At 38.9% G+C, this 12905-nt stretch overlaps 1 protein-coding gene across 5 annotated transcripts in view; it reads left to right on the top strand.

Moving 5' to 3' along the window:
* The window catches only part of arhgap32b (Rho GTPase activating protein 32b), a 153379-nt gene that overhangs the window by 119367 nt on the left and 21107 nt on the right, over positions 1 to 12905 (top strand). For all 5 annotated transcript variants that reach the window (XM_051678375.1, XM_051678374.1, XM_051678376.1 and 2 more), the window contains 5 exons: positions 3 to 125; positions 886 to 963; positions 8574 to 8655; positions 10049 to 10099; positions 11673 to 11747. In XM_051678375.1, coding sequence (XP_051534335.1) covers positions 3 to 125; positions 886 to 963; positions 8574 to 8655; positions 10049 to 10099; positions 11673 to 11747 — 409 coding nt within the window. The remainder of the gene's footprint in view (positions 1 to 2; positions 126 to 885; positions 964 to 8573; positions 8656 to 10048; positions 10100 to 11672; positions 11748 to 12905) is intronic.

The raw sequence follows: 12905 nt of genomic DNA, 5'->3' as shown, positions 1-12905 counted from the left end.
AGGTTGACAACAAAGGAAATCACTTGCTAGTACATGAGGAGTCGTCCATTAATGTTCCAGCTATCGCAGCAGCCCACGTCATCAAGCGCTACATTGCCCAGGCAGCTGATGAGCTGTCTTTTGAGGTGACTTGGCTAAAAATGAAGACAGCAACTGCAAAATGTGTTGTATTTTCAGTAGGACTGTCAATTGTTAATTTAGTACTATTAATTGTATAATTAAAAAACAACAACAATTAATCATGCAAACTTTCCCTTAAGTAAATTCCCTAAGAAATCAACAAGCCATGAGAGGTTGTGTGGTACAGTGATTTTACTACAGCTTCTTTTGTACATCTTTTTGCAAAAGACTATGCTTCACAGAGCTGACCCGATAAGGATGCTGTTTTATTGTGGCTGTTGACCTCTGTCAATGTTGTGCTATCCCGGACGAGCCCCCAATTATGTTACAACCAGTCTCAGGACCAGGACACAGATATAAGGTCAAAAGTGGGTTGTTTAAGCAGCAAAATTGAGTGAAAGAGACACATTTTCTAAAGATGTTCAATCCAAGAGCTACACAGCGGTTGTCAAATAGAGATTCTCTTACCTGAGCAGGTCTAACTTGGATTTATAGGGGAGCTCATCTCCCCTTGACATGGTAGCACAGGTGTACTACATCTGTAGTTGATTGAACAAAAGAAATAGAGGTAAAACAGAACAAAGGCTGCCAGCAGGCCAGCCAAAAAAACCAAACTGAACAGAACTTTTTCACCAAATAGACAGAGGGAAATAACAATTGACAGCCCTAATTTTCAGTATTGAAGATCTGTGATTGCTCTGCAAATAATTTTGTCAGGAGTGGAGTTGATGCATGTCTCTCTCTCTCTCTCTCTTTCTCTCTCAGGTGGGGGATATTGTTTCAGTAATAGACATGCCACCCAAAGAGGACACCACCTGGTGGAGAGGAAAGCACGGTTTCCAGGTTTGTTCTGTTTGATTTAGCCTTACTAGTTTAAGGGTGCATGGCAGTTAAGAAATACATTTTCCTTCCCTTGAGCAACCTACAGTTAACTGCTTTTCTCAGTGATAATAGGGGTTCAGAGTAACATGACTTGTTCCTACATCAGATGGAGTCTGCAACCTTTAGCATTACCTGGCCAGATCTTTGAGCAGAACTTAGCCATCACCCAGAAAGCAGCAAAAACCTCACGTTGATGTGATTTGTAATATTAATATTACTGCTAACAAAATGACTCTGTTTTTGGAAAATATGGTCTGTGTTTAAAAGAATTCAATAATAGTTAATAGGATTGCGCAGTTATGGCTAACTGGTTTCATTTCCAAAAGTGTGGCTCATTGCCCACCCCAGGGAACATGTACACACACAAACACACACACTTCTTGCCAAATCAAACTGTTCTCTCTTACTGGCGCACAAGCATATTCCCAGCATTGCTATCTTTGTTTGGCCCTTTATGTTCCAGTTTGTATTCAATGCTGCTATGAAATATAGTGACTCACTGGACTTACCAGTTCTCCAGTGAGTCACTGCTAGGGCCTGTGCATTGGGACTCAATTATGGTGGCAGAAATGTGGTAGACCAATCGTGTGGCAGTCAGACGCTGAACTCTGGCTGGTTGGGTTGTGTAGCAAGCATCTGTCTAAACTAAGGATGAGCGCACAGCTGTGCCAGCTTTCACAATGTGAAGACCCAAATAATCAGCACACTCTGATGTAAGCAGGGAATCAGGGTATGGCTTGTAATCAAGCTCTGGTGTTATGAAGAAGCTCTATCTGGTCAGAGGTTCAGAAAATAGACTTTACTAATAGGTCTGTGATTGAAGACAAAGTCAAGGTTATAGTAATATATAGTTAATGTTTTCAGCAAGATAAGCTTAAATGGCATGCATTAGATTGCTGTTACCGTAAGGACAGGAGAGCCCCGCCTTTTTGTCCTGATCTTCCAAATTAATGAATAAATAATCTACCATTGATTTCTAGTTGAAATCAAACTTTACATTGTAGAACGTGGTAAGTGTGTAAGTTTGGCTCTCCATGTCCCTATGTTTTGTTCATGTCAATGTGTGAAAGACTGCTGAACTTTGTATCGTCATTTAGGCCCATTTATCTGAAGGTTTATAAGTTGGGCGGCCCTTGAAGTGTATAAAAACCTAATATGTTTGTGTTTTCATAGATTTGGTTTGTTCCTTGATGTGTAACTAGAATAGGAAAATGGAGAAGTTCGAACTTGTTTTTCCTCCTTAAAGGTGCTGTAAGCAATTTTTTCATGGAAAAGTATGCGAAACAATTTCCTACTCCCTTAAAGATATTAATGAAATAAGTGTCCTGTGTCTCTCTGTCTGTCTGTGACAGCTCTAGACTTTGTTAACAGCAAACGAAAATGTGTCCGTGGACCGCAGACATTGACGCTTTTTCTGTCAATCATTTTGCTCATTCTCGTTTGAAGCGGACCTTTGAGGCTATGATTCATAATGTTTGTCAGTTGGGGGTGCTATTGTGCCACTGTTGAATTTGACAGCCACAGAAACAAGCAATGCTGCTGTTTTGCTCGAATATCAAAAATTATTTATTAAATGCTAAAATCACTTACAGCACCTTTAATTAGGGAGACAGTACTGGACTTATAATAGACTTTGTCATACATATTTCTAAATGGACATTTTGTGCGTTTGTTTTCCTCAATAAAGACCCTTAAAGGAATAGTTCACCCAAAAATGAAAATTTGCTGATAATTTTCTCACCCTCAGGCCATCCAAGATGTATCTGAGTTTCTTTCTTCATTAAAAAAGAATTTAAGATTTTTAGGATTACATTTCTGGTCTCCTCCTTTAAACAATGCAAGTGAATGTACTCAATTTTTTTGACGGTCCAAAATGCATATTTAGGGTGCATCAAAATAATCCACACGACTCCAGTCGACAAATAAAGTTCTTCTGAACCCAAACGATTGATAATTTTCAGAAACAAAACAATACTTATATACTTTTTAACTGCAAATGTTCACTTCCGTACATCTCTGTGACACGCGCTCATGAGAGGGATGGCGTAAGCTTGTTAGTAAGGTCACGTGTGGAGGAGGAGGCAGGAAGCGCGTCATTGTTTAAAAGAGAAACTTGCACAGACCAAGTGCTTTTCACAAATCAAAACAGTCCAAAGCAATTTCAAAACAATAAAAAAAAAATTAAAAAAAATTTTCCAAATAATAATAATAAAAAAACATTACTGCAGTAAATAACCATACTTTATTTCAGAGCAATGACGTTGCGTTATCTACTTGTGCTTTTTCTTTAACAGAAATATTTAGGCTGTATGACTGTCAGGAATTCAAGCCACACAAGCTGTAGTTAGTGAAACCAAGTGTGAGAGCATTTACTGAGATTCACAGTATTTACAGGGTTTACACAGTGAGATCAGTGGTACAGGTGATATCACAGAAGAGAAGCTTCACAAACTGAAGAATAGGTAACAGGCGAAACAGCAGGGTAAGCACTAAACAGATATCGACGAAGATCAAGAGCAAATACAGACAGGTAAATAAACACTGCGTTAGAGCAGTGCGGTCAGTTATTTATGCAGGCAGTGATGAGCGAGTGAATTGAGTGCAGGTACGATGAATTAGAAATCGGTTGATGAGGAGCGGAGCGCTGAGGGGGGTGCAGAGCCTGAGGGAGGCGAGACATTGACAAAGTTTTCACACATATCTGAGATCGCTGGAAAAACAGCACGGGCACAGCAATGAATTCAGATATCGACCCTTTGTTTCTTTTGATGGTCTGAAATGCTCAGGGGTAAAATGTTCACTGCACACCCTCCAGTATTTGAGAGACTGTAGGGGTGTACTGATATCCAGGTTCAGCGTGATAAGCCAGAGCTTCAATCGCTCATGATCATGTATAGGCAATCGATGAAAAGTTAATATTTTTCCCGGCATGCATTTTCTTTGGGGTTTCTGAAGGTTGAAGCATCCAGGATACACACACCAAACAACCATTTTGAACAATACACTTATACAAATACAAATTTACAGCAAAGACAATTCAACTTTTGTACAGCTCTCCTTCTCTTGTAATCAGTGACGCACTTCCTGCCTCCTCCTCCACACGTGACCTTACTAACGAGCTTACGTCATCCCTCTCATGAGTGCGCATCACAGACATGTACGGAAGCAAACAAATCAAAACAAAAATATAATGTCTTCTGTTACAGGGGTACTCAATTAAATTTCCAAGAGGTCCGGTCTGTACATTTCCTTCCCAGCAAAGGTCCAGATAATAATAGGTAGCTTACACATATTATAACTTGCCTCGTTGGCAGCAATAGTACTTTGTAAAATAAATAAATAAATAATAATAATTTAAAAAAAAGCAAATCCTAAACAGTCAAAATAGTCTCTACAAAACTGGGCAGGGATGAGGACATTTGGGGCCCATAGACAGCCAAAGTAGTGGGGTCTGAGGGATCTTCTACCAAAAGATTAAAATATTTAATCAAGACTTCATCAGTCGAGGGCACTTGGATATGAATATTAAAAGATAAGATCAACAGTTCGTTTTGAAGCTGAATGACAGCAGTCCAGTTTTTGTGTTTAAATATTTGTACATTGAGAATATATATGCATGGGACATAGGAGGCCTTTTGACGCATAAAAAGCACTGTATGGGGGTTCAGGGGTGTCCCCTGAGAAAAATGTAAAAGTCTGAATGGACCGTTTTTATATTTTCCTTAAAGTGAGAATCTACTTACAAACAAACAAACAAACAATTTGCATAACAACAGTGAAGCATTAAAATACCGTTTGCTTAATTTAAGTATAAATAGGCTTTCCTTGCCACCCATGCCATGATGACATCTCATTAATTTTCACAAAATTAGAACAAAAATCTGTTTGTTTATTATGAAAGACTCGTAACATGCTGATTAAACTGTAAAGGCGGCACGTTAACTTGTCCTGACACAAACCTGGCTTTGCTGAACTGACTGAATCACATATCAGACAGACGAAGATAGTTTCACTTTGCTTAATTTTTGTTTTCTGCAGTGTGTTTAAGCGAAAGATGCCAGTATCTGTAGCTTTGTCTCCGCTACTGTTGTTAAAATAGTAGTGCCTGCAACTACGTACAATAAATTAGGCTTTGTGGTGCCTCTATAGAGAGGAGAGAGGCAACATACGGAGAGCAGAAATAAAAGCGTGTCCAGCGCTAGGGAATAATCGCGTAGCGCTGGACATGCTTTATTCCCACTCTAGAGAGAAATATTTCACTTTATCACTGGGCATGCTTTATTACACAATCACTTAGCCAGGTGTCAGATAACTAGCACAAATATTTAGATCTCGGCCCGGATTGAACTGTCCTTCGGACCGGAGTCTGCCTTTGCTTTTGCTGTACACTTAAGGCCTCATTATACTTCCGGAGAAGTTCTTATTCGTTCTTTGTTCAGGGGTAAAAAGAAGTTCTATACAGTTGAGCAACAGTATACTGTTTGCAAACATTCAGACACCCGCCACACCAGTGTGGGAGTTGTTTAGAAGTACATCTGAGGATGCTCAGTATAACCTTAACTAATGTGACATTAAAATCTGTTATCAATGACTTTATGCCTCATCCTTTAAGTAGAATTCACATAAGGTCAGTAAAAGAAGCTGTTTTAACCACTCTATGATGAAATAAAGTAATGTATATGCAGTAGAAAAAGTTTAATTTGTCTTGTTTACATTTTGAATTCATGTTGCTAATGCGCTAACACGCTATTTGGGCCTTAATATGCGCCGATCACACTCTGTTATTGTAATTTATGATGACACTGATACTGGTGCAAAGATCAGTGTATAAAAGTGTTAATGTTCAGAATAAAGACGAATTATGATAGGCTTACTTTGGGCAGATGTGTAAATGGCTTTCACTGCAGATGGCACATGAGTGAATGGGCACTTGAGAGTATTTGAGTAGATTTGATTCCTCTTGTGGACTAATTAACCAAAACAAAAAAATCACATGACATGGAAAATTTCTCTACATGAAAGATCATACAGATGTAAGTAAATTTGCGCCAGTTCGCTAATAACTAAATAATTATTGTTGACTGATTTTGACTGACTGAACAACATAAACAGAATGAGCTGTCTGCATCAAGATAGGTGAAGCTCCAGGTCATACCTACCAATGACATGGACCAATGGCAATAAGGTGTTAAGCAGTCGGATAGAAGTTTTCCTAAAAGTTCACCCAGGTGAGCTGTTAAGAACCACCAAAACAAATGCAAAAACACCGTCTTTTTGTCTCACCCGTTCGTTCTTCAGTTTCATATAAAGTATATTTTGGCCTTTGCAGTAAACATACATTGCTCTAGGGGCTCAAAACATGATGAGAAATTAAGAAACCCCTTGCTGTGATCAAGGAATATTATTTCTGTCTTCTACCAGATATTGTGGCATAGATAGCTGTCATTCAAAAGCAGTGGTGCATTTTAAGTCGAGGCCTTCAGTGCGGTTCATGCCATTAAGAAAACAGTTTCACAATGAATAAGGCACCCTATGCCTATGGACATCATACATTACGTTGCAGCTAACTAACAATACCAACTGACATTTTAAAAACACGTCCATGCACGACAGCCAAAACTTGAAACGACACTGAATGCTCAAGCAAAGCAAGCCTAATTTTAACTGCAGAATGATTGTTTTGTGAAATGAACATTTCCCAAACTGACATTAAAAAAATCATAATTTTTCATATGAATCTACCAAGGAGGTCTATAACACCTGGAAAAGGCTATCTAATAATTTTTGCTATTTAAATGTTGCTTGCAATAAATTTTGTTTCAGCATGGTACATGGTTACTTTTCAAAACTTGAACCGACACTGAATGCTCAAGCAGCCTAATTTACACTGCTAATGTTGCTATAACAATGTGAAAAGCACTTACCAATTTAAGTGACAATCAGCCCTCCTTTCCTGTTTAATAAATTAATCAATCTCAAGATCATCAGATCATGTAGAACATCTCGGGTTTTTAAATCCATAACAATCTCTTTTTCAATGGCGATAGCGGCAGTGATGACAGCACACTCGTCAGCTTGATCTCACGCTCTTCGCTTTCGAATTACGTACATCACTTAAAGCGTGATTGCATCACTCAAGGCCAGCTAGAAGGCCTCGACCGGGACTTATTTTAAAGACTACACCCATCAAGAACAAAGAAATCAATCTGATTGGCTGATGAATCTGACAATCTGACATTAGTTGCCTATTCACTTGCACTGTTGAGGGATTCTGTAGAAATTCTGATTAACGAGGTGGAGCTTTGGCTCACGCGCTGCTTCGGCTAACAAGTAGGGATGGGCAATACCACTTATTTTCTTTTCGATCCGATACCAATAATTTCAAATCCAATATCATCGATACCTATACTTCTATTAAATTGATTTTTATTTTATTTTTTGATTTCTTGGGATTTAATGGGTAATTTAAAATATACTTTTTAGTCATAATTCAAATCATTATTTTTATTTTTGTTACATTTGTGAGCCTAAACAGAAAATTATTAGACTTCTGTGTTGTTTACCATTACTACAATATTACTTTAGTAAAACCATGGTTAACACATTTTTTTTTAATTACTTATTAACAACAATTACACACAAACTCATAAGAAATGTCACCTATAGTTATGCTATTTTAGCGTGAATTTACTTGAAGCTATTTCTCTGATTTTCTATCATTACCTCTGCAAGGCACTGATCCCTCTTGTTTGAACGAGCCTTGTGTCGGCGCAAATGCTTGTCTGCTTGTGTCTTTCAGCATGCATGTTAAGATGAGCAGAAGATGAAATAGTTCCCATCCTGCACAAGTATTTGCTAATATTGCCTTTTTATTTCACTTTGAATCTTATGATTATTGTTAATGTTCATGGTAACCAAATGATAATATCCCTAGTTAAAAAAAAAAAAAAGTTAGAATCGATATTTTTGTGTGAGGATCAATATTTTTTATACAACACCAGTATCGGAAGTATCGATAGGATCGATCCGCCCTTCACTACTAACAAGCTCAGTTTCAGGCATGCGATGTGAAACACTTCGCTTGTAAACATCAAGGAATAAATTCTGATTGGATGCATTTTTTATTTTTCCCTATTCGTTTGTAGATGAATTAGGAGAGGAAGGCGATTGACAATACATAGGTAAAAAGGTGAATGAGAATGAAAGGATGAAAAAATATTTATTTATTTGGCATGTTAGGTCAGCAGAGAAGGCTTTGTTGGCCCTGAGAATTCACCACTGTTCAAAAGGTTGCCAATTCATCAAAGTTCACTTCTTTCTTGACTTGCAGACCTAATATTGATATATAAATATCATATGCACTAATGTTAGTGTATTTAAGTCTCTAGAATATAACATTTTAGCATAGTCACACAGAAAAGATTTCCTGCATGTGTTTTTATGTTATAACACTTTAGTAGCAGTAAGTGTGTGTGTGTTTCTGGATGTGACTAAGTGCAGAATGCAGAAAATTATGAAGCCTTGGCATTTATTTGTCGGCTAGCTTTTCAAACCTTCTCTGCTCTCCACAGGTTGGCTTCTTTCCCAGCGAGTGTGTGGAGCTGATAAATGACAAGGTCCCACAGTCTGTCACCAATTCAGTGCCAAAACCAGGTACCACAGCAAATACGTACACCAGTGCATTCCTCAAATCCTGCCGGGATATCTCATCAGTTCCTATATTAACCATCCCATAATAGCCTGCTTCCACTACAGGGCGTTATAAACAAAACCAACCCTATAAACATCATCAGGGAAGCAAATGCAAGGTCACGCTTGTTATTCAGAGTCAGATGCATTCATATTCCTCCTGAGGCTGTTGAAGCATTCAGTAAATGCTGGATATTGGACAATTTATTTATTTATTTATTTTATTTTTATAGCTTGATCACTTTCAGAAAAAGATTCAAATTTCAAAACTCTTTGAAAAATTGGATGTGAGACATGCAAGTTTTTCAGATTTCTAAGCACATTGTCAACACGCTGCATGGGAAATTTATGGTTCACACCCAGCCCTACATGTCTCTATCCCTTTTTGTCCCTCTTTCACTTCCTCTCTTTTTCTCCTTCGTCTCTGTACCCCTCCCTGCCTCACCATAGGAAACCTATGACCCTCTCTTTTTATCACCTTTATAACTGAATGTCTATTGCACTGTTGTTGGCTTTCCATTATTTCATTCTAGCGTGTTAGAGGTCACAGTATGTACCTTTTAATGTACATCGGACACTGTGGTACGGTGTGGTATGTGTACTATATCTCCTCTATTTATAGGACATTGAGCAAAAATCTCTCTGGCCAAGCACTGAAAAGTCTAACTAAACAAACAACATGATTAACAGCAGTCTGAAATGCAGTGTTGCTAGCTCACTATCCCAATGCGAGTAATTAATTTTGTCATGTTTGGAGTGGCCATGGACCATGCGGACTAAACCGAGCTCTTTATGAGAGGTCCGTTTACATCACAACTTGGACTAACCAACTTGCCAAGCCCTCCGGAGAACTATCCATCATCTACAGACGTTTCTGTTTGGTTTTGGATGTCATGTGTATCAAATCGATGCTAATAGGTATCCACGGAGGGTGAATCATCATGACTCATCTGGCCAATCAGCGTACTGTCTTGCGGTGGGTGGGAGGGTTCAGTGGTATACAGCATCTTGTGGGAGTAATATCATCACAGAGATGCAATGACATGGCACAGCTCATGGTGCGTTTGGGTTGGAATTACAACACTGCTTTTTACTGGTTTATTATTAAGGGTAACGCAAGACAGGAATGAGGTACATGGAGTTTATAAGATTAGCTTTGCCACTGGAGAGACATAATTGCACATTGATTTCTGCTGTGGTTTAGCTTTTTTACTGCTTGTACACTTACTGACCTCCCTGTGGTATGTCATTTTTTAATGTATGTTGCATTGTTTTGCACTTGTTTGACAGTTCAGCCACAAACCTATTGCATGCATGTGTAATGTATTTGATTGTGCTTCCCTCCACTGCTCCTCAGCGTCCCCCTGCTCTGGTCTGCGGCCGGCCTCCTGGAGTCTGTTCCCACCCTGTGCGTGCTGGTATACTCCCCCAACACCTCCCTTTTTTTCCTAAAAGGGATAGTTCACCCAAAAATGAAAGTTCTGTCATCATTTACTCATATGATTACTAGGGATGGGAATCATAAAGAATTTAACGATTCTGGTTCCGATTCCTCCTTAACCGTTCCAGTAACGATTCCAGAAATTATTTTAGTACTTTTTTTTAAAGAATCATTTGGAAATGAGAAATGCAATTCTTATTGTTTTTACTACCCTCTGCTACAGAGCAGATATAACAAATCAGAAATACATTTAATGCAATTCTTGTAGGTGTGTTTGCAGACTTTTTAGAGACATAAATACAATCCAATAATAGAGTCTAAAGGCCGATTTATACTTCTGCGTTGAACATACTGTTCGAACATGCATTCAAAAGAGCCGGTTTATTAGAATCATTGTTTCGAGAATCGGACTATAACAGAAGCACTGTATGTTTTGTTCTGTAGATTAAAAGAACCAACTCATTAGAATCATTCTTTCGGGAATCAGACTGTACCGGAAGCGGCATACGTTTTGTACTGTAGATTCAAAAGAACCAGCTCATTTGAATCATTGTTTCGGGAATCGAACTATACCGGAAGCGCCGTATGTTTTGCACTGTAGATTCAAAAGAGCTGGCTCATAAGATCGGGAATCAAAATTCACTGGTCGAGCTGCATGTTTTACGCCGTAGAGCCAGTAGAGGGCAGCACTGCTGTAGAAACAAGCTGCTGGAGTATTTCAGTACAGTGTTCCAGCCGCATCGGCGGAAAATTGTAGGGAACTATTAATGGAAGCAAAGTCATGCAGATCATAAGATTCTGGTACTTGTTAAAGAATGGAACCGGTTCTGTACAAGAACCGGTTCTTGGCTCCCAACCCTAATGATTACCCCTATGAATTTCTTTCCACCGTGCAACACAAAAAGAGATCAAATGTACGGAAAGAAGATGCAATGGAAGTGATTTGTGATGGAAGCTAACGTTCTGCCTGACATCTCCTTATGTGTTCCACAAAAGAAAGAAAGTCATATGGGTTTGGAACATCATGAGAGTGAGTAAATGATGACACAATTTTGTGTTTGGGTAAACTATCCCTATAAAGACACACAAACATATACACATACAGTCACACACCCTCCCTATTCTCTTTCTTTCTCTCTCTCTCTCACACACACACACACACACACACACAAAAACACATGCACATATTTTCTCGCTTTATCTTTCTTTATCACACTTTCTCCCTGAATGCATCAGTTGTCCTTTGACAGTATCATAAAACAGCATTTCTCTTGCATTGCAGCTTAGAGCACTTGGTAGCCATGTATGTTTGTATTTAAGTGCATTTTACTGCACCAACTTGTTTATGATTAGTTTATGGCACCATCAGTACAGTTGTGAAATATTACCTAATGGACAGGAAATGTGAAGTGAGGAGGTATAGAAATCCTCTCCTGAAAGAGTTTCAAGTGCCAAGCTAATATAGAGCTGCATGTGCAGCTGTTGTTCTCATGTTCTCTAACTGGGTCCCTCCCTCCCCTTCTCTCCTCCTGGCATGCAGATTTGGAGATGGAGAGTATAAAGCAGGACAGTGCATGGGCACCTGACCCATTAAACCCCTACAGGCTGAGCTCAGGTAGAGCAAAATTATCCATGTATTACGTTTTAACACAGACTAACCCCAAACTCCCCTGTGCATCTATGCACAGTCACTTCCGCTCACTGGTCTTCTAAACACTACTGGCACTCCATAGCGTTAGAATAGTATCACTGGTCTTTCCTAACATCACAAGTGGAATGACTAACTTTAACCTGAAAATTTAAATCTTGTGATCATTTACTCACCCTCATGCTGTTTCAAATCCATACGACTGACTGACTTCTGTAGAACACTAAAAGAGAACAGGAAAGGACAGATGGTTAGCCTCAGTCACCATTCACTATCACTGCATCTTCTTTTCCACACAATGAGAGTGAAAGATGACTGAGGTTAACATTTTGTCTAACATCTCTTCTAGTGTTCCACTGAAAAAAGAAAGTCATATGGGTTTGGAACACCATTGTCCAAAAATGTTTGGGGACTAGACTATCCCCTTAACCATACCAGGATCTGCTCTTATTTTGTGTGACAGTTAAGCAAAGGAGTCTTGTTTTTAACTCAGTGGCATGTGACTTTGAACCTTGTGTCCTTTCTCATAGATTTACCTTCATAGCATTCTGTCTCTCTTTTGCCCTGCATATTACCTGCATGTGAAAGCCTTTATCAGTGTTTTGCATTTTATATGGTCATATTGTAAACAGTCTATTTTGACTATGTCCACACTTCAATACCTATGAGGTTCTTCTCTACAGATCTTGTCCAGTTGATGCTACACTTCCTCTGCTCTTTCAAATGCATTGTGTTTGCCAGACAGCCACATTGTTTAAGGTTGTTTTGCAACACATTGTGGGGTTGATTTACATGACCCTTTTTAAGAAAGGCTATAAAATAATCTCAGCTTTGTCCACTGACAGTATGAACTACAGTCTCTCTATGGTGACTCGAACACATTCTTGAGTGCTGCCTTAGTGCATGCTCAAATACAGCATACCTCTCAGCTCCCCTGCAGAGCTTCGACAAGCCTACCAAATGACACACAAATGCCTTATGAATCACTCAACTCATTAAGCAAATGCCCTGGGTAAATGGTTAACCTCACAATGTCCTATCATCTGTATTGTGGCACAGGTGGCATAACAGTGATAAAGGTTGTTGTAATATTTTATTTACCAAGGAAAATAGGATATTGTAGGT

The sequence above is a fragment of the Myxocyprinus asiaticus genome, chromosome 38 (genome assembly GCF_019703515.2).
Source record: "Myxocyprinus asiaticus isolate MX2 ecotype Aquarium Trade chromosome 38, UBuf_Myxa_2, whole genome shotgun sequence".
NCBI classification, from domain to species: Eukaryota; Metazoa; Chordata; class Actinopteri; order Cypriniformes; family Catostomidae; genus Myxocyprinus; species Myxocyprinus asiaticus.
The sequence above is the reverse complement of the archived record's forward strand: the minus strand, read 5'-3'. Positions and strand labels throughout refer to the sequence as shown.